This window comes from Erpetoichthys calabaricus, chromosome 4 (genome assembly GCF_900747795.2).
Source record: "Erpetoichthys calabaricus chromosome 4, fErpCal1.3, whole genome shotgun sequence".
Lineage (NCBI taxonomy): Eukaryota > Metazoa > Chordata > Cladistia > Polypteriformes > Polypteridae > Erpetoichthys > Erpetoichthys calabaricus.
In genome coordinates, this window is record NC_041397.2 from 41,442,538 (window position 1) to 41,464,041 (window position 21,504).

The following is a 21,504-nucleotide window of genomic DNA, read 5'->3' on the forward strand; positions in this document are numbered from 1 at the left end:
TTGCTATTTGCCAAACATACTTTTATTTTGCAAGTCTGCGGGTGTCTTGAGAGGCATCACCAGGCTTTTTGATATTTGAGCATCTGTTCATGTTGTGAGTGTGATTTGGAGTTGTTGCATAGTATAGCAGCACAGCTTCCATGGTTGGCATGCTTCATCTACTGTAAGTATTGCTGTTTGTGTTCTGTTAAAATATTCTAGCTAAAATATTCTAATCTGTTGCCCTACTTCATGGAAGTTTGGTCAGCTTTCAACAGTATAAAGTCAATCTTTTGTAATTGCTTTTCCATTTTTTTATTAGTTCTCTGCAGTGGCTTTTACCTTGCCATGAGTGCCTGTCTTTTAACAGGCAGTGGTAAACCATAACCAGTGGTGTAGCTAGGGGTGGGTGGAGGGGGTGATCTGCCCCGGGCAGCACATTTTTGGGGGCGGCATTATTGGCCAAAAGGCTCAGAACATTTCACGTGTAAGCAGCAGAGTTCGGAAAAATATCACTCATGAATGAATTCTCTGATTTTCATCCACAAATGCTTCAAAAATCATTTTCAGACGGTCCTTCTGTGACGGCATCAAACACGGCAGTTGAAATTTATGAGGCAATAACAAAAATAAACAGAAACATTAGATAGATAGATACTTTATTAATCCCAAGGAGAAATTCACAAATTCATTACACCGATAATAATTTCTAGGAAGATAAACAACTAATTCACAGTGTATAATTTCGTTTCGTTAACAATCCAAATGTGTTCTTGCTCATCCCCACCTATCACTTGTACACCACACCGGTTCTGGTTTTCGCAGCGTAATTATATTAAACTAATAAACAGAACATGGCTTATCAGTGCATCTGTACTATATTCTTGTCTAGTTGATGCTTATAAATAATATGTGAAAAAAATATTGCTGTTTCTCTATATATAAATAAATCTATGCAAAATGTATCTTAATTTTTCTCTATACGTCATTTTAATTTTCTATTTAAATAGGTTAACATTTTCAGATACGTTGGAGGGCGGCAAATTGAAGCCCCGCCCCGAGTGGCGCAAAGTCGAGCTACGCCACTGACCATAACATAGAATACTTAACAAGTTGTCCTTGTAAGTAGAGACCATGTGAACTTGTCAAATTCTTGGGATGTCTAACCTTCACGGTATACTGAGTTATATATATGAAAGAGGATACCAATTCAATGCTGAGCTCGTCACACTAAGGCATGATACATGTACTCCGGCCTCAAATAGCTTGCTGACAAGGGCAGTGTACGTCTGGCCACACTTGGACCCTCCACTTGTCTTTTCTTTCTAAACCCTCCAAAGAAGTCTCCTTCTTTAGACTTTCTGTCTTAAGTTGTGCTTAGTGGAGGGTTTGGTGTTGAAAGTAAAGTAACTTTAAATAAATATATAAAACAGGCTGAAGAGATGATTTATTTCCAGTTGTATTGCACTTTATAACTAGTTCAGCCTTATGACTAACCCTTTACTTCATTTCCATTATACAAAAAATGTACAGTATATATTGTTTAAATTAATTTTATGCTTCATAACAATCTCTAAAGTAGGACTTGAAATATTCATTTGTGTTTTTTAATTCACATTCATCACTACATCTAAATTTAACTCTGGCCAAGTCTTTTTTTGAGATAAACTGTACAGCTATCAAAAAATAATAAAGGTGGAATCCCGTCGTAATGAAATTCATGGGACCATAAAAATACTTTGTTATAATAGAAATTTCGTTATAATGAATATGTGGAAAATATGTATATCATTGTGAACGGGGTTGCTGGTGGTTCACCTTTTCTAGTAGCAGGGGCAAAAAAGACAGCTCCGTAGCTGCTTTGCTCTGTCTGGTAAACAGTAAACCAAGGGCATACTAATTGGTTGTCCTCTCCAGGATCAGGCTCACTGCGTAAACATGCTTGTCGCACGATGTTTAGAACATTTAACACCAGGTTTTGACCTGCTCTTCCTTGCACTGTCCTGGTCTGCCACAGCAGTGATTCCAAACCTCTGGTGGTGTTCTAATCTGAAGATGAAAGCTAAACCTGGACGATTGCTTGTGTCGCGGCTCCTGTCTCATATGCTTGAGTGCTGAAGTATCAGCTCCTGTTTTGGATGAAGTCTTGAGACTGTACCTGGCTTCTCTATTACAGTAATAAAGTACCTATATTTTCTTTGAAAACCTGGACTCGTCTTCATGTCTCTCATGCAACTCTGTGACCCAAGGTTGACAATACCTGTATATTAAAAAAAAAAAAAAAAGCACTACTTAAACTGCAAAAATGTTTTATTTGAAAATGAGTCGTTACATGTAACTTTTTTTTATATATAACAAAACTTTGAGAAGTGCTATGAAACTCGAACAGTGCAGTATTCACACATGACACAACTACCCACACAGCTCAGTGGAGCACTGACTCAGAATTCAGCTTTACTTGTATGATGTCGCGCCTACACTCTTGTCAAGACTGCCCGAGACCAGAAATTTCATAACAGACTATCACTTTCTTTCGTTCTAACAAGAGAGAGGCAGCCTGTTACAGGGTTTGAGAGGCTCGGCAAAAGTATAAATGCAGCTTTAAGTATTTTTTGCATTGCATTATCTTTGGTGGCCATTTTTGGTCAAAAAAACTTTTGTTATGCCGAAATTTACTTTTCGTTTAAACAAAATCAATTAAACATATGATGTACAGTATATTCGTTACTCTGAAAATTTCATTACTTTGATATTCGCTATAACAGGATTTGACCTGTATGCATTAGAAGGAGTCACATTTAAAATATTGTTTGAATACATGTAAACCTGTATTTAAAATTCTTGGGAATAAATAGCAATATATGGCCATTAGGAACATGTAGGCAATATCTTCATCCAGGTGGTATGTAAGGGTGTTCCCCATCTATTAAACATTTGGGAAAATTCTATGTAACCAGGGAGATGATGGAGAAATGGACATGCACTTACAGAAAATTGGTAGCCCTTAAAAGGACTGTTGGTTATATGGTGACAGATCTCCATTTTCTATCCTAAACTGTGCTTCAGCTCTGCTGCTGCTCCTGTGACACTGTGTTCCTGTCTGTCCAACCTGGCCTCAGTTTCCTTTTCAGCATCCAACATCTGCCCCAATTTGAAGACAGTGATGAGGTCCAGGTTATATGCTACCTCACATTACCTGCCTCCTTGATTCAGTCCATGCCAGGATTGAGATTTCCTGAGAATGAATGTGGGGATGGGGGCCCAAGGGTCTTGACAAGTTTGAAGGTAGTATATAAGATATTAAGACCCAAAAAAAGGCTGTTACATTGAAATGTTTCAGCAAAAACATTGAGAACGCCTGATGTAGACCATTTAATGTACCACTTTCATTCATAAGGGATCATGTTAAATGCTGCTTAGCTCTCAAGTACTGAAGAAGTTCCATTTTCATTAACCATAATGAAGTCTTTCAGTGACACTGTGAAATAAAAAAATACTACAATACTCTAGTCTACTTGGTGTTAGGAAACAATGCACCAATCTGTATGCAGATGTACCTTTCATTTTCTAAGTTTTATCGCAGAGATGCACAGTAAATATGTTTCCTTTTTATGTGTGCATGCTGCAGAGTAAGCATTGAAAATTTTGCAGAGACTTTAAATAAGGGACATGATATGCCCATTAGTTTACTACTGTCATGGTGAAATTTATGTAACTGAAAATTAGGTTTACACTTGTTCCTAAAACTAATTCCTCGTTCTCACAAATCCATTTTTGTTTTACAGAAAGTTTATATGATTTCATGTGACTAAGTATATAAATACATTTGTATGAATAAATATTATTTATTTAATCATTTTCAACTTTTTGGTGACTCTATGAATGATGGTTTCCAAAGGTGTTCTATATAATAACATTTTATTATAAATCATTATATATGATTTAAACAGAGGAATATATGATATAAAACAGAGGATATAATTTTTAGAGTCACAGCTTAAAGACCAGTAAAGACTTGGTGTCATGTAAAGTGTGCACTAAATTAGTTTTAATGATCCACAATCCTGGAAATCCTTGTTGTATGTTTCATGTCTTTTTAAAGATCCATTGTGGCAGGCGGCCGGGGCCCATGCCCGACTGGGATGCTTCTGCCGCATATGTTCCCAATACCTCCCCCTGTACGCTAAATGGCAGCCTCCCTGGGTTGCAGCAGTGCCTCAAGACTCCCCCAGGGCTTCATGGGGGTTGGAGTGTTGTGCAGCCCTGTTGGGTTCCGCAGGGGGTGCTACAGCAGGAACTGCTGGACCCTTTGGGGCACTGGTTTTGCCACACCCAGAAGTGTAGCTGGATGTCGGCAATCAAGCACCTGGAGCACTTCCAGGTGCCCAATAAAAGGAGCCAGCAACCACCACTCAGTGGCCAGAGTTGGGTGGAGGAGGAGGACAAAGCTTGGAGAAGCGGTGTTGGAAGAGAAAGGAGAATAAAGTGTGTGGTGTGTTTGGTGGTGCTTGCACACTTGGGACTGTGTTGTGCCTGTGGGGATTACGGGGAAGACGTGCCCCACAGGTGAAGAAAAATAAGTCTTTTTATTTTATATGTGCCTCCAGTATGAATCTGTGTCGGGTTGTGCACTTATATTGCGCCTTTTTACACCATATTTAATTTAAAGTTGAAGTTTTTCACACATTCCTTTAGAGAATGACAAGTGTGCTTCAAACCTCTGTCCACAACAGAGTGTTTCGGTAGGTGGAATGCCCGTGATCTTACATTGAAGCACAATTTTCCTATTACTTATTTGATGATGAGTTTTTACCCAACCGATTTTGCCCTCAATGGAAAGTGGTTAGAATCCATTTGTTCTATTTTTATGCTGGATGATTGGAACACAGTACCACCATAATGCAGCCTAGGGGATAGTGGCTGTCAGATGGTCAAAAAAAGATCATGCAAAACAAAAAAAAATCACATTTGACTCTCTAGATTAAAAATATTTTACTGAGGATTGGTGAGACAGTAATTTGGGAGTCACTGTTCTGAAACCCTGAAAAGCCTGTACAGTACTTCAAAAAAGGGTTCTAAAGAGTCTGAGTTAATTAAAGAGCCAAACAGTAAGTGTGCACTTCATCTGGTATCAGTGGTACTTTGCCATTGTTGGGAAGACCTCAGAATGATGAATTGCATCCAACCCATAACTCAAAAGTGTTTGGAGTCTTTTACAGGTTGACTATGGTAATTGGTAGCAAATGTTTAGGTTCAAAGGTTCATAGGGTCGATATTGTCACACGTATAGTGAAATTCTTACTTGCTTATACTAAAGAACATGCAACACATCGCCGATCTTCGGTACCATGATTGGTGAGTATTATGACTTTTCCTTTAACCTTCTGCGTTCCTTGAAGTTCCTGTGTGCCTTACCTCAAAGTCAGTAATACAGTAAAATTAGAAGAAGACCCATCAATCTCAGTTTCACAGTTTCTTTGTTGATTTTCTCCAGTAGTTTAAGTGGCTGCAGCAAAAACCTGCAAACAAGCACTGGAATTGGAAACCATTGGCTAATACAATTTAAAGCTCCGCCATTAAACAAAGAAGAGGCAAGTTGTGGCAGCCACTTTAACTAGTTTCAGCATAAACTTTGTATGTTTCAAAATCCTTTCATAAAACCAATTGTAATAAATGTGTCTCTGAGTCAGTTTGTGTCTCTACTAGTTTATCCTTGTCAGATTCGATTACAGTATAGAAAATCTGTATTTGTCTTGGGGAATCTTACCATATAAGCTGCAACTGCTCGCCTCAAAAGCTGGAATGCTGTACCACAATGATAATGGTGAGGATAGTTTTATATCTTCTAGAAGATGTGGTTCATTAAGAAACTTATAAGATAATTAAAAACATACATCCCTCCTAGCAGAATAAAACAATAGTACACCATAGCAGCATGCTTGCTATTTTTGATCTTGATTATTTCAATGCAAAGAATTAAATAGAGACAGGAAGAATCTGAATGTTTCCCCTTGGAGATACATGCACAAGAATCTGCAAGTTCACATTTTTTGTTTTGTGTATTTTTTTATTATATGCTGTCTTACTCTCTCAGTTGCTTACACTGGTAAATGTAAAAACAACAATATCTATAAAAAGTGCTCATAGAAAATATCACAGGGAATTCAAGGTATGTTTCAATATATATTTAATAATATATAATACAGAAATGTCCCACATATAACTGCCCTGGCCCTCAGGACCTTCCCATAAAAGTCCAAATGAACTAAACTACTAATTAAAAAGTTGGGGAGTTTTGAGATGCTACAGAGGGGAAGTTGGATAAGAAAGAAATAGACTGTTAATCAAGTTCAAGGGAGTTCCTAAGATTCACAATCATATCTACAGTAGAAAATGGCTCAGAAGTGTTCTTACAAGATCCTTTCTTTACTTTGAACAAAGTTCAGACACAACTTAAACCATACAGCCATCTTCTATGGCGTTCCTGCCACATTCACGTAGCATCATAGCAAAAAAAAAAAAAAACACACAATTTGGGAACAATATGATAGCTTGAATATAATGGTAGAAATAAAAATAAAGCAAGAACATTTTGCACAATCCTGACAAGAATGAATAAACTGATTTCATTTGTAAAAACTATACATACTGTAGTTAGTAGATGAAGATGATTCAATGAAAGAGTTAGTTAAATAAGGTAAGGCTAAACTAGTTTGATTGTGTCCAATCATTATTCTTATAGATATTGTGAGGTAAAGCAGGAAAGAGATAAGAATATATGTAGCATTACATGGAAAGCAGCAGCCAAGAGAAAATGAGACTTCGAGAGTGAAAACTAGAATGTAGTATATTCCAAAAGTGTAACTCACAACTCCACACTTCATGCTACCGTAGGAGGTGGTCATAATTTCAGTGCTATTGAATATTGAATGAAAATAGGGTTAATTGCCCTCCAACTTCAAGATACTAAGGTCTTGGGCTCACTTTCATTAGTCATTGCAATACCAGCAGTCTCTACCAACTTCCTTAGAGTACTAAACATTACTACAAAAAAGAGCATTCTAAAATACTTTGTTGTTCAAGATTCCAAGATTAGTCTTTGGATTAGTCAGCAAGCTAGATGGAGGAGAAGGTGGACAAACATGTTACCTTCCAAACATTGCTGGATTTAGGCTGTTCCCAGATAATGCTCTACTAGATAATGTAGAGACCTGTTCTTCCGAACTCATGTTAGATGGCTTTTATCACCTATAGAAGCAAAAAGGTCACATTTTGAGACCTCCATTAGAAAAATTTAGACAAGGTCAGGCCATTCAACCCAACAAAGCTTGCCACTCCTATCCACTTCATTCCTCCAAAATAATATCAAGTCAACTTTTGAAAGTCCTTAAAGTTCAACTGTCTACCACAGTACTTTGTAACCTATTCCATGTGTCTGTGGTTCACTTTGTAAAGGAAAAACTTTGAAATGTTAGTTGGAAACTAATTAAGGGTACATTTCACAGTATCCTTGTCTTCTGGTTAAACTCATTTTTAAATGATATAAAAAATGCCTCCTGGATTTAGTGCCAGCAGGGGTTGAAGCAGCTCCATATGCTACATCTAAGGAGGTGGGATTAGTAGTCCTAGGTTACTGGAAGGTCTAAGCAGAATCAGAGTTTTTTTATGCAGTGGTTAGGCGTGCTGTAAATCTAGATTTTATATAAAAAAAAAATCTTTAAAATTTTTGAAAAAAAAAAAAAAACTCAAATCAACAAGCAAGCAATGTTTAATTTTTGCATCAAACCAAAAGAAAATGACTGAGTTGCACAGGAAAATCCAGAAGTCAAAGCAACTCTCCTGTCCACATTTTAATTTAATTGAAACTACAATCAACATAGCTGTCACTTAACAACAGAAAATAGACACCATAGCATGATAGTGTCATATTAATGTAGCCAAACTGATAAATTGTGTGACATTTATCTGGTCACGGATGTATAATTAAAGTTAATTAACAATATACTGCACATGTAGCTTCTGTTAATATGGCTTTTGGGGATTGTGACAGGATTGCAACATGAGACATAAAATATACAGTGCATTGCAAAAGTGCTCGTCCTCCTTGGTGTTTGATCTGTTTTGTCACATTACAACCAGGAATTTAAAATGGATTCTTTTGGGGTTAGCACCATTTCATTTACCCAACATACCTGTCACTTTTAAAGGTGCAAAATATTTTTATTGTGACACACACAATAATTAAAACACAAAAACCAACATCATGAGTGTGCATAGGTATTCCCTCCCCAATGTCACTATTTTGTAGAGCCACCTTTTTCTGCAATTACAGTTGCAAGTCTCATGGGGAATGTCTCCATTAGCTTAGCACATCTAGCCACAGGCTGCTGGGATTTTTGCCCAGTTCTCAAGGCAAAACTGCCCCTATTCCTCCAGGTTAGATTGCATTGGTGTACAGCAATCTTCAAGTCATTCCATATTAATAAAGTATCTATCTATCTATCTATCTATCTATCTATCTATCTATCTATCTATCTATCTATCTATCTATCTATCTATCTATCTATCTATCTATCTATCTATCTATCTATCTATCTATCTATCTATCTATCTATCTATCTATCTATCTATCTATCTATCTATCTATCTATCTATCTATCTATCTATCTATTCCGGGTCTGGGCTTTGATTGGGCCATTCCTAGACATTTAAATGTATTTCTTTAAACCACTCTAGTGTGGCTTTAGCAGTATGTTTAGGGTCATTGTCATGCTGGAAGGTGAACCTTCATCCCAGTCTCAAATCTCTGGCAGACTGAAACAGGTTTTCCTGTTGAGTGTCATCCATCTTTCCTTCAGTCCTGTTTGAAGAAAAACATCCCCACAGGATGATGCCGCCACCGCTGTGCTTCACTGTGAGAATGGTGTTTTTGGTGTTTTCGTTTCAGTCTCATCTTACCAGAGAACCTTCTTCCATGTGCTTGGAGAGTCCACCACATGCTGCTGGGCAAACTCCAAACATGTTTTCTTATTTCATCTTTAAGAAATGACTCATTTCTGGCTGCTCTTCCATAAAGCCCTGCACAGTGGGGTGTATGGCTTAAAGTGGTCCTGTGGACAGATACTCCCATCTCCGCAGTGGATCTTTCCAGTGCCTTCAGTGTTATCCTTAGTGACTTTGTTGTGTGTCTAATTAATGCCTTCATTGCCCAGTGTTTGAGTTTTGGTGGGCAGTCTTTTCTTGTCAGGTTTGTAGTCATGCCATATTCTTTCCATTTTGTTATAATGGATTTAATGGTTCTCTGTGGGATATTCAAAGTTTGGGGTTTTTTATAACCCAACCTCTGTATTTCTTCACACATTTGCCACTGACCTGTTTGGAGTGCTCCATGGTCTTCATGTTGCTTTCCTAGTGGTGTTGCAAAGTCAAGGAACTTGCAGAACAGGTCATGTGACACTTTGACTCCACACAGGTGGACCTTAATCAGATCTTATTTAGAGATTTCATAGTAAAGGGGATAAATACATATACACTCACAATGTTTCAGTTTTTACATTTAAACACACACACAAGGTATTTTATTTTCATTCCACTTCAACAATTTGGACTATATCTTGTAAGTCCGTTACATAACATTTCATTAAATGAAATTCCATTTTAATTCCAAATTGTATTGTGAACAAACAGGAGAGATGAATATTTTAAGACCACTGTTTATGTGGGTCATCGGGTCTGAAATGTTGAATGCAACATCTAACCATATCACCCTGACCAACTGATTAAGGACATCACTGTATAGGTAGGACATCCTCACCACACTGAAGTCAAGACTGTCCCAGTGATACTTTAGGTGCAACTAGGGCTCATCTTGTCTGCGTACACCCTGAAATCCTTTTGGTGCCATGACCAAATGCGTTTGTTATTTTCTTATTTTCCTAGTTTGGCTTTTGCTAAGCTATTATTATGCACTGCATCCTCAGAGATCACATCAAGCAGCCAAATGTTATGGTGCAATTAGATTTGATTTTTCTAATTGCTTTTCTATCATGCTTTACAATTAATTTGCCAAGGTGGTAATAAACATTTTTAATTATGCTTAGCTGCAAATTATGTAGACTATTCAGTTGCCCTGAACTTGCAGTGAGGATTTATACAATAATATGATTACACAGATTTAAAAAGCATGGATGGAATATGAATTAACATAAATTAATATCTTCAAATAAGAATGATAATATCAGGCAGTCCACACTGTATTTCATCATTATTTACTCATTCCAGAAATAAAATATGTAATGACTCCTTTCATAGTTGAATAAAGTAGTTCCACAGTTTCTGTTTACTCCTTAAAAAAGAGAAAACAAATAACTGCAGTTTTAATGTCGATCTAGATTTCTTCCTAGTTGTGACATTTAATGAAAGTAAATAAAAAGCTCACGGTGTAGGCTTTTGTGGGTATTACCTAATATTTTCTTGGGATTTATGTTCCTTGGCTGTTTCTTTTTTCAGAATCATTTGTTATTTTAATGGTTTGTCTGTCTGAGTAATTTCTGGAGCTATTAGTGTAGTGACCACTTTGTTTCCAAAATCAAAAATCTGATGTTTTTCAATGACAGGACCCTAATAAACATCATCTTCTAAATGAGTGGGTCAACTTTGCATAGTATCTGATACTTAAAACTGTGGAGGGAATGTTACAATTCTGCGTGTCATTGCTCGAGTCACTTACGGGTGGTTTACTTGCATCTACTCTGGCACCTCTTATATGAGAATGTAGTGATGCTTTGCATGCCCAACCCTGCAATTATAGAACTTTCTTTACACATATTCAGAATTGGTAAATCCCAAGGAATTATACTGTGTCTCAACATGGTAACTCACCACAGCCAGTTTCCCAGGATGTCAACTGTGGCTTTGCTCACACATGCTCACAACACTGCGTTTTACCTGAACATTCTTAGAAAATGGTGCTCCTGTCTGACCTTGGTAATATGTTTGAAGTATATAATTATAATAATAATTATTATTATTCCATTAGTATAGCACTTTTCTTTCTACTCAAAGCACTTTACATAGACCAAGGGGAACCACTTAGCCTGCATGTGTTTGAGGTGACGGCAGTCACTCGACTCATATTAGCTATTAGATGGTGAAGGCGTGAGAGAGACAGTTAATCAGTTAGAGACAGGGGATGATTAGGGGACCAGAATGACCAGGCTGTGTTAGAAAATTTAGCCAGGACATGGTGATAAGCCCTAATTTTTATGAAAGAGGCCCAGGGATCTTTATTGACCATGGAGAGTTTTGAACCTTGGTTTTACTTCATATCTGAAGGACAGTGCCATATTTACAGCACAGTGTCCCCATCAAAGCCCTGGGAAATTGCGATGTGCACACAGACCAAAGGGTTAAAAGCCCCCTGATGGGGTCACTAACACCTCTTCAAGTTGCAACCCAAGCTTTTTCCTAGTTGGTCTCTCATCCAAGTACTGGCCAGGCCTGAACATGCTTAGCCTCTGGTGGATGATCTGTTCTGAATGGCTACTTACAAATTAAAACAATTATTACCTTGCACTGTATATGTCACAATTTTGTATTATTGCCCTATATTTTTAAAGCTTCTTGGTATGGTGTTCATTTTAGAAAGATGCTATATAAAATAAAGTTTATCTGTTGGGGCTTATTAATTGTAGAACACAATTTGCTTTAGTGCAGTTTCACTTTTTTATTTAGGTATGTATTTTTTTTTTTTTTATTTTATTCTCTTTAAAATATTAATCTGTTGAAATGGCTAAACCTGTCACCTTCAAACAGAATTCCTCCTCTGTCTTGCAGCATTAAACTTCACACAGTCTGGGAATCCCTTGTTATTAAATGCCAGTAAGGCTATTTTTTATTTATCTTCTTTAGTTCCACTGTGAACCAGTAGGTGCTGCTATATAAACTCCCACGCTGCTAAATTCATGCAAGCATCGATTGTTTTATCGACAGTGCCAGAGATCTGTGCTGCAGAGTGAAATGTTGCTCCACCAATTACTGCTCTTGTCCTGCTACTCCTGTGGGTGTAAAGCAATGCTTGTTACACTGCTCTGTTGGTGCTGTTCAGGATCCTTCACAATAGCAGGGCATTCTGATCTTTGCCTTTAATTTCAATTAGTGAAACTGTCACTTTTTCAATAAACAGACTAAAACAGATCACAAGTTAAAACATTTAACTGAACACATCCCAGTACTGCATTACATGGTTTGAACAGTGACCACCTCTTCAGGCAGGCCCTCCATCACTAAATGTTCTTTTTATTATTAAGATATTAAGTTTAAATTGGTGAAGTAATGTTTCAGTCTGAAATGTGGCAGCAACGCTGCATCCCATGCCGAACTCTGGACTCGGATGGTATCATATGCACAAACAGTGTTCATTGCATGGACACTACAGAACTAATCAAACTAACTATACATTTTAAAAAGGAAATATGTCTAAAGGGTTTTTTTTTCCTCTTTTTTTATCAACTTTATCTATATTAGGTATTTTCCTGTATTATTTTTTAAAACTTCCAGTACAGACTCTGTCCCTACAGTATCTTGTGCATCCTTCAAAACATTAAACACAAAATAACCTTGAATTCAGTTGTGTCATATTACATCATAATAATCCTTAGAGTTAAACACACATCTCTGATATTGTTAATAGGCTTCATAAACCTTTTTTAAATTCATATCTAAATAATTAAGAAATGCTAGAAAATTCCAGGTTTGTTCAATTTCAAATTCAAACATAGTTTGTCACACTACATAACACTGCAGTTTTCATTTTTGTCTGAATGGGAATTGAAAAAAGTAATAAACCTAACATCACCCTCTCAAACCTGCTTAACCCAATTCAAGGCACCTGGGAATCACAATGCTAGTAATACAAAATGAAGCATAATATATTAAAAGGAAAGGGAGCAGTGGCATTACTGTGCACCTTGGTTAGAGCTTTATGTTCCTCAGATGCTGGCATATCCAAAAAATGAAGAGAGGTAAGTGAAATGCCCTTTCATTTGAGGAGAGGAGATCTTTGTGATGCACCAGTTTCCATTGCTGCCTTTTATATTCTGACATGGATGTCTTGAGCAAACATGCTGTCCCCGTACTTATAAAGACTTCCTCCATGTAAAATAAGACTAAAAATGTAGTATAGTTAGAGCCTCTGTTTTTCGTTTCTTTTCCAGAAAATTATAAGAGTCACTAAATTGGATAAAGTCCAATACAGGAATTACAGCAATGATTACGCACTTTAGCTGAGTGGCTCTTTGTAAACACCGTAAAGTATGTTAAAGAAAAATGGAATAAATAAAATATGTAAGCATTGGTAATAATATAGTTGCTTTTTTAAATTTTTTTTTTTTTTAAACGTAAGGGTGGATAAGGGGGTGAGGTGTGGTATTTTTCAGCCCTTTTTGTTCCTAAATAAACAGTTCACACGGCTGAAACTTCAGTAGCCTCATTTTGCACTGCTTATGTAATGAGCTTTCCTTTCACATTGGGCAGAATAACAGCATCCCCACGATTGGATTTTGTTTAATCCTTGCCAGAGACTAATTATTTTCTGCAGGTATGATATACAGAATTAGGTTAGAGCCCTAGAAAGTGTTGGTGTCTGCTGATTTAAATGTATTTTTTTCACCTTGATACTGTGCTTCTGAGAGTTCTTTTTTTAATCTCCTTTGTGGCTGAGTTTAATTTATTTGTATTCAGAAGATCATTTACATTTTATTTATTTATTTATTTTCCTGTTTCCGTGAGAAAATGATCAGCTTGTTAATTTTCCTCTGTAGCAAAAGTAACATTGCAGTGGTTTATAACACTCTGGTTCACAAAACCTGTAAAAAGATAAAAATCTAAAGTAAAAAAAATAACATCCTGTAGAAAGATGAAAAGAAAATTACAAAAAAAGAATATCTGTAGGTGTTGTCTTTTTAAATTTATATTTTCTGCCTACAGTGTATCTGTATGTTACAGTCAATGAGTTTTGATCCCTTAATTCTGTACCAGATGTGTTCACAGAGTGAAGTTCCATCATGCCAATTTTAGCTCAATTTTAGTGAAATTTACTTAAATGAGCATTTGTTGTAAGTGAGCTGCCCAAGTAGACTGCCACAGCTTGAACTGGATAAATGCAGAAATTATATTTGAAACCATTAATGTTTGCTTCATGCACCATTTTATTCTATTTATTGTTTGTACTCAACCAAATAACGAATGGCACCTCAGGTTTTGCAACAACACATCAGATCAAAATTGATGAAGTGCGTGAACCATCCATCCTTCAGGCTTTGTTTGCCTGAAGGTGGTGGGGGGGTGAGAGCCTGTCCTAGCTCCATTTGAAAAAGGCCAGAAGCAGCCCTGTACAGGGTGGCAGTCCACAGCAGGGCACACTCTTGTACCCATTCAAACCCATTCCTATCTGCCCAGATTAAAGGTGCCATTTGAGATGCTGGAGGTTGTGCGCAGTGCAGGCAGTATAGGCTCCTGACACCCACCAACTGGAAAGGGTTTAAGTGGAATTGAGAATGTTATGTTTGCTTTTTTTATAATCCTCCTCCCTTCCATTATAATACATTTACTTGTTCTGACCATACACATCTTTCAAGATGTAATTTATTATCCTGCTAATTGTTTACTGAATGTTCTATACTTTTTGTGCTTTTATTTTATAATCTTGAGATGGTACACACTTTGAATTGCACTTTATGCAAAATGCCAAATTATTATTGTAAAAATATTTGAAAATAAAAAAAGGGTTTTCTTACTTACAGTAAGCAAGCTTTGTGATTAGAAAAGAGCTTGATAGATGCTTCCACAGAATAAGACCCAAGCTCTTCCAGTGTAATCAAGTGTATGAGTCAGTTTTTATGCTCAAAAAGCACACATTCCTGTATTCAATGAAAATTGTGGTGTTTTATCAAATCATGTATTGTAAATGTCATTGTTAACATCATTGAAAAGGTGCATATCATTTCTCTTTTTTTTTTGTTTCTTGACAGTGCCGTATGGTGAGTAAAGATATTTCAGCAGAGACTATGTATGATGTTCTTCATGATATTGAGTACAGAAAAAAATGGGACGCTAATGTGATTGAAACCTTTGACATTGGCAAGCTCACAGTGAATGCAGATGTTGGATACTACGCATGTAAGTGAAAGATGGGGGAGGATGAATATTATCTCCTCATCTTAGACAAAGCTTCTAAAGTTTTAACTCTTTACATAAAGAAATTAATTGCAGACCACTGCTTATGACTAAATTGAAGCTTATTTGCCACTAATATTAATTACTATGTGTATGAATGTAATGTAAGTTATTAAAAGCTCTTTATACTATACATATAAATATAAAACATAACAGAAAAATGTAAAAAAAATCTACTAATGTGTATTCACGTATTTATACAGTAATAAAATACTGTAAATACATTAATCTACAAAAAAAGTATATTTTTCTCCCATTTGACAAATTCTAATGCAAGTAAGTGTGTAAACAAGCAACATGTGACTTTTAGGAGAAAAAATGCAAATGTCTGGGCATATTGAAGTAGCCAAGAATATATTTGAAATTTACTGACATTATAGAAATGATTTCACATCACTTCATAAACAGGCATTTCCTTAATGTGATGATGTAAAGTCCAGGCCACACGTTTCCTCGCATTCTGAGGTTGCTGAGTTATCTCTGTGGGGTTGTACATATTGTCTGTTTATCCATCCATTTTCTGAACCTATGGCCAGAACCTAACACCCTACAAGATTAAAGCAGGGCAGAAACCAACCAAAAAGAGAGCCCCTGTGCACTGCAGAGCACATTTAGAGGTGTCGCTCAGGTTTGAATGGGCAAAATGAAATTGTTTTGAAACCTATCCCTAAATGACATTAAAGCTCCAACAGTTTTAATATCATGTGTATGTTTTCTGTAGCAGTATATAATATTATTCTTATCATTTACTGTGGTATTTTGTCTGTTTTATGGTTTTCTAAAGTTAGTTAAAAGAGCCTTTCTAGCTGCCTTCATTTGTGAACTTGTTGCTTGCTGAGGTAAAGGTTTAAATGTGAGAAACTCCTAAACTCTGTCTCGTCCAATCCAGATTGGAAGTATGTGGTTCCCTTATTTCTCTGCTAACATTAATTATCTTATACTGCACTAAACCCTATTTAGTGTCTAAAAACAAATTTCCAAGAGAATGGAATATTCTCATTTTGTACACTGTTAAAAATAAATCCTCTCCTGGGAACATTTAATGTACTCTAAGTGTAATCCTGTTATTAAAGTGTCTGCTTAGATCTCCAATTCATGTCCCTGCCAAAACTACATTTTCTTGCACAAATTTTCCTTGGGCACTAATGTTTTCCTGATCTCCTTTATGGTTTAGTAATTGCTAAATCGTATGCCCTTGTATATTGGTCTGTAGGACGCTTATCTACCTTAGCTGTAGGGTATTTTCCTTTATGGAATTTCTTTCTTTGTATTATGGTAAACGTATAGTTAATCAGACAAGAAAATGTACTTGTTTGGTTTATTTGACCTCACAGTTCCACAGATATGTCCATAATAAATAGCTAAGAAAGAGTGGAAAATATGGAGTCCACTTCCAAAAAAGTTTTGGTTATTGTCTTTATATACTGTGAATCTTAATTTGGATATGCTGTTCTGTACATATGCTGAATGAGCTAAATCACTTTAATTCTAATTGCAATGCAATTTTTTTCTTTCGTTTTATGCTTAGGGAAATGCCCCAAGCCTCTGAAGAACAGAGATGTCATTACATTGCGCTCGTGGTTGCCCATGGGAAGCGATTACATCATTATGAACTATTCTGTGAAACACTCTGTGAGTAGTAGTTTTCCTCCACAAAATATTTTTTACAACTGAATGGCTTGACCTTGCCCATCCAACACAAGAACACGTAGTGGGACTAGCCCCTGACCCCATGTGCCATCTTGGCTTTCTCTTTTTAAACCTTCCTCCACATTTTCTTAGACTCATTGTCTCCAATTCTTTCCATATCCCACTGCCCCTTCAAGTGCTGGTGTTGCCGGACCTTTCCTCTTTGTACATCCGTGGCCAAAAGTTTTGAGAATGACAAAAATATTAATTTTCACAAAGTTTTCTGCCTTTTTATTATGGCATTTTGCATATACCTCAGAATGTTAAGAAGAGTGATCAGATGAATTGCAATTATTTTCAAAGTCCCTCTTTGCCATGAAAATTAACTTAATCCCAAAAAAACAATTTCCTTTGCATTTCTGCCCTGCCACAAAAGGACCTACTGACATAACTTCAGTGATCCTCTCGTTAACACAGGTGAGAGTGTTAATGAGGACAAGGCTGGAGATCACTCTGTCATGCTGATTGAGTTAGAATAGAGAGGTTCAATTGTTGTGAAGAAGGCTTCAGGTTGCCCAAGAAAGTCCAGCAGGCGCCAGGACCGTCTCCTAAAGTTGATTCAGCTGCGGGATCGAGGCACCATCAGTGGAGAGCTTTCTCCGGAATGTAGTAGGCAGGTGTGAGTGCATCTACACACATAGTGAGGCAAAGACTTTTGGAGGATGGCCTGGTGTCAATAAGGGCAGCAAAGAAGCCACTTCTCTCCCAAGAAAAACATCAGGGACAGACTGATATTCTGCAAAAGGTACAGGGATTGGACTGTTGAGGACTTGGGGTAAAGTCATTTTCTCTGATGAATCCCCTTTCCGATTGTTTTCTTCCAGAGAAGAAAAGGTGAGCACTACCATCAGTCCTGTGTCATACCAACAGTCTGGCATCCTGATACTATTCATGTGTGGGGTTGCTTCTCAGCCAAGAGAGTGGGCTCACTCACAATTTTGCCTAAGAACACAGCCATGAATAAAGAATGGTACCAAAACATCCTCTGAGATCAACTTCTCCCAACCATCCAAGAACAGTTTGGTGACAAACAATTCCTTTTCCAGCATGATGGAGCACTGTGCCATAAGGCAAAAGTGATAACTAAGTAGCTCAGGTGACAAAAAATGGAAATTTTGGGTCCATGGCCAGGAAACTCCCTAGACCTTAATCCCATTGAGAATTTGTGGTCAATCCTCAAGAGGTGGGTGGACAAACAATAACCCACAAATTCTGACAAACTGCAAGCATTGATTATGCAAGAATGGGCTGCCATCAGTCAGGATTTGGCCCAGAAGTTGAATGACAGCATGACAGGGTGAATTGCAGAGGGCCAACACTGCAAATATTGACTCTTTGCATATACGTAATGTAATTGTCAATAAAAGCCTTTGACATGCTTGTAATTATACTTCAGTATACCATAGAAACATCCCACAAAAAGATCTAAAAACACAGAAGCAGTAAACTTTGTGAAAACGAATACTTGTGTCATTCTCTAAACGTTTGGCCACGACTGTAGCTGTCTTCTCTAGTGGAGTCTTACTGTGTAATCATTTGAATGTTATTGTTTTAAACATTTCTTATGACATGTTCAAATTTTCTTACTAAAATTCAGGACTGTGGCAATCACTAGGCAAAAGGCAGAAACCACCAGTCCATTTTAGGGTCTCTTCATGCAGACACCCATATTCCCAACTATTTTAGAATCACTAGTTAACCAAACACTCACAGATTTTGTTTTTTGCAGCTATATACATCCATTTATTTTAGTTGTAAATATCTATAGAAAGTATCTTTAGATATCTACGGAAATGGGCAGAGTGGTGGCTCTGAGGCCTGGGATCTGTTTGAATCCTGTTACCACCAGAAGTGACTCTACTCCATTGGATCCTTGAGCAAGGCCTTTAACCTGCAATTGCTTGGTTCTGGGTATGATGTTAATCTGCATCCATCCCTGCAAGCAGGTCCTCCATCTTATGGGGAAAACGTTGGGGTTGGTAGCAGGATTGGCAAACCAGCCACCCTAAAAAACTTCACATTTTTCCAGTTTGGTGCTGAGATGTCACCCACCACACTCGGGTCCATAGCCAGGCAGTTCATTGTGTGGTGGGTGTGGCAAAGTGCTATCCACGCATGCGCCCAACCTCTCCTCTCTCTGTCTATAGAAACATCTTGTGAAATGCTTATGGGGCTTCATTTTGTGATGTCATAATTTCAGAACTACATTTAATTTTTTTAATACATCTTTGCATTTTCAGAAATATCCACCAAAGAAAGATATGGTACGTGCAGTGTCTATACAGACTGGGTATTTGATTCAGAGTCATGGACCTAGCAGTTGTACACTTACTTACCTAGCACAAGTGGACCCTAAAGGTAAAACAAAGCTGCAGTTGAATGTCTAGTGTGTGTGTGTGTGTGTTACTCTTGTCAGTGTTTAGTAGGTATGTCTCTTAATTTGTTGATAGCTTTATACCACAGCCTTTAATAATGCATTATAGGATGACCATATACCAACTGATTACAGAAGTGCCTGTTTGTTGCTTTCCTGGAGCAGATTCCCCTCCTTAAAAAATCATTTACATTCCCTGTCTCTTATGAAACCGTTTATTATTGTAGAAAATGTTTTACTTTTTTAGGCATTCAATATGTACTTACTGTTCTAGGCCAAGTGTGGGGTTGTTTAATGGGGCAGTACTGTACTGTTGCATAAACTCTGGTAATAAAAAGGCAATACTACTCTGCAGTTTGGAAGAATGTACCTTTCCTGTTCAGTGAACCAGTAAGAGATTAATGCACATTCTCCACGGGCACGTCTCAGACAACTGCTGATTTCCAGAGATGGCATCCACTACTTACTATCAAGAGTTTTTGCATGTAAGCTACAAGGCATCCTTACTAGTTGTGATTTTCAATGGTACAGTATATACTGTATGTTTAAATATGTATTGAAATTTCAAAGGTCTTTAGTTGCAGAATATTACTATTGTCTTCATTTAAATTTTGTTGCAAAATGTTGCCTTCTGCTTCAAGTCTCCATCCCCATCAGAATTTTTTAAAAGTGAGATACACAAAGTGTTTCTGCAACACCACAAAGTAGCTTTTTCCCTTTAAAGGGGCATTGAGTAGCTGAATAATCCAGTGAAACTAATAAAACATTTAAAAAGCTCTGCCAGCCATGTGCAACAACTACTGTATATGACTAACAGTAATGACAGTCTGTCAGTAGTATTCAGGGTCGTGAAAATGTATTTGTCCCTTTCTGATTTCCTGTATTATTACAACTGTTAGACACTGAATGTCTTTAGGTCTTCAACCAAAATATAATATCAGATAAAGGGCAAATGAGTGGAAAAACAACTTATTTTTTCTTTTTGTAATTTAGTGAACGAACAAAGTTATACAGCACCATTTGACCCTGTGTGGTAACTGAGTAAAAGTAAATTACCTGCTTACACATTATAACTGCTGCAGACACTTCCTATAATTCAGTATCAATCTTACACATTAATTCTAGTGCACTCAATCTAGCATAGCTGCTGTAATTTGGAAACAATTGGAGGTTTCCCATTATGCACTATTTCATTCGACTCTGCTTTTGGTTTTAGGTTTGGACTTTGACTAGGCCAGTCAAAAACTAGTAGTACTTCTTCTCAGCTATTGTGATGTAGACTGGTTCCTGTTTTTTTTTGTCTTGCTGTATGATTATTCTTTAGCTTCAGTGTATACTCAGTTGAATAGACAATGTCATTGGCATTCCTAATACAGAGGATAATGCATGGTCTTGAGGGAGCCAAGGCAACACACCATCAAACTACCACCACCATTTTTAACTGTTGGTATGATATCCTTGCTGTGAAATGCTTTGTTTGTTTTCTGACATAGTGGGATCCCTGTCGTTCAAAAAGATCCACTTTTGTCTCATCTGTCTATAGAACAATCTCCCAAAAGTTTTGGGATCATTCAGGTGCTTCATGGCAAAATGGTGTATTTTATTACATGTTAAAACCAAAGCTTCTTTCTTTAAAATGTCAGCCTTTTTGTCTTTTAATAAAGATTTAATTACAATAAAATGTAATCTTATCCTTGGGATTGTTTCTCTAAAGACAACACTATTGTTGTAGTTTTTTGGTCATCATTTTTATTTTGTATTCCTTAGAATAAAACATAACAGTGCTAAATATTGCTTAGTCCAGTTCGTGATTTGTGGAATAACAATCAATTTCAACAGCATTAGGCAGGAACCATCCTTGGACAAGACTCTAGTCCATCACAGGCTCATCTCATGCTTATCCATAAAATAATTATTCCTGCCAAAATCAGGCCAAGTTATTTTGTTATTGACATCACTATGTTTCAGTCATGCTATTCATGCTTTATTTTGAGGGGAACGCTAAACACCTTATGTGACATACTGTAAATGATCATTTGAAATAGCTACAGGTCACAAGAAATAAAAGAATCTGGACTTATATGCTGCACATAAAAGACCCCAATAGTGATTGAAATGTCATACTCAATTTTAATTTGAAAGAATAGCAGGTAGTTAAGGAAATCTTAAAGACATAGGAGGAAGGAAACAAAGTCTCAGAAAGATGTTTTAATATTTGTAATAGAGCA

At 36.9% G+C, this 21,504-nt stretch overlaps 1 protein-coding gene across 1 annotated transcript in view; it reads left to right on the forward strand.

Moving 5' to 3' along the window:
• Window positions 1–21,504, forward strand: part of stard10 (StAR-related lipid transfer (START) domain containing 10) — a 92,218-nt gene that overhangs the window by 43,025 nt on the left and 27,689 nt on the right. Inside the window, exons 2-4 of the mRNA XM_028799384.2 lie at window positions 15,009–15,156; window positions 16,742–16,845; window positions 19,143–19,260. Of these exons, the coding sequence (XP_028655217.1) occupies window positions 15,009–15,156; window positions 16,742–16,845; window positions 19,143–19,260 (370 nt within the window). The remainder of the gene's footprint in view (window positions 1–15,008; window positions 15,157–16,741; window positions 16,846–19,142; window positions 19,261–21,504) is intronic.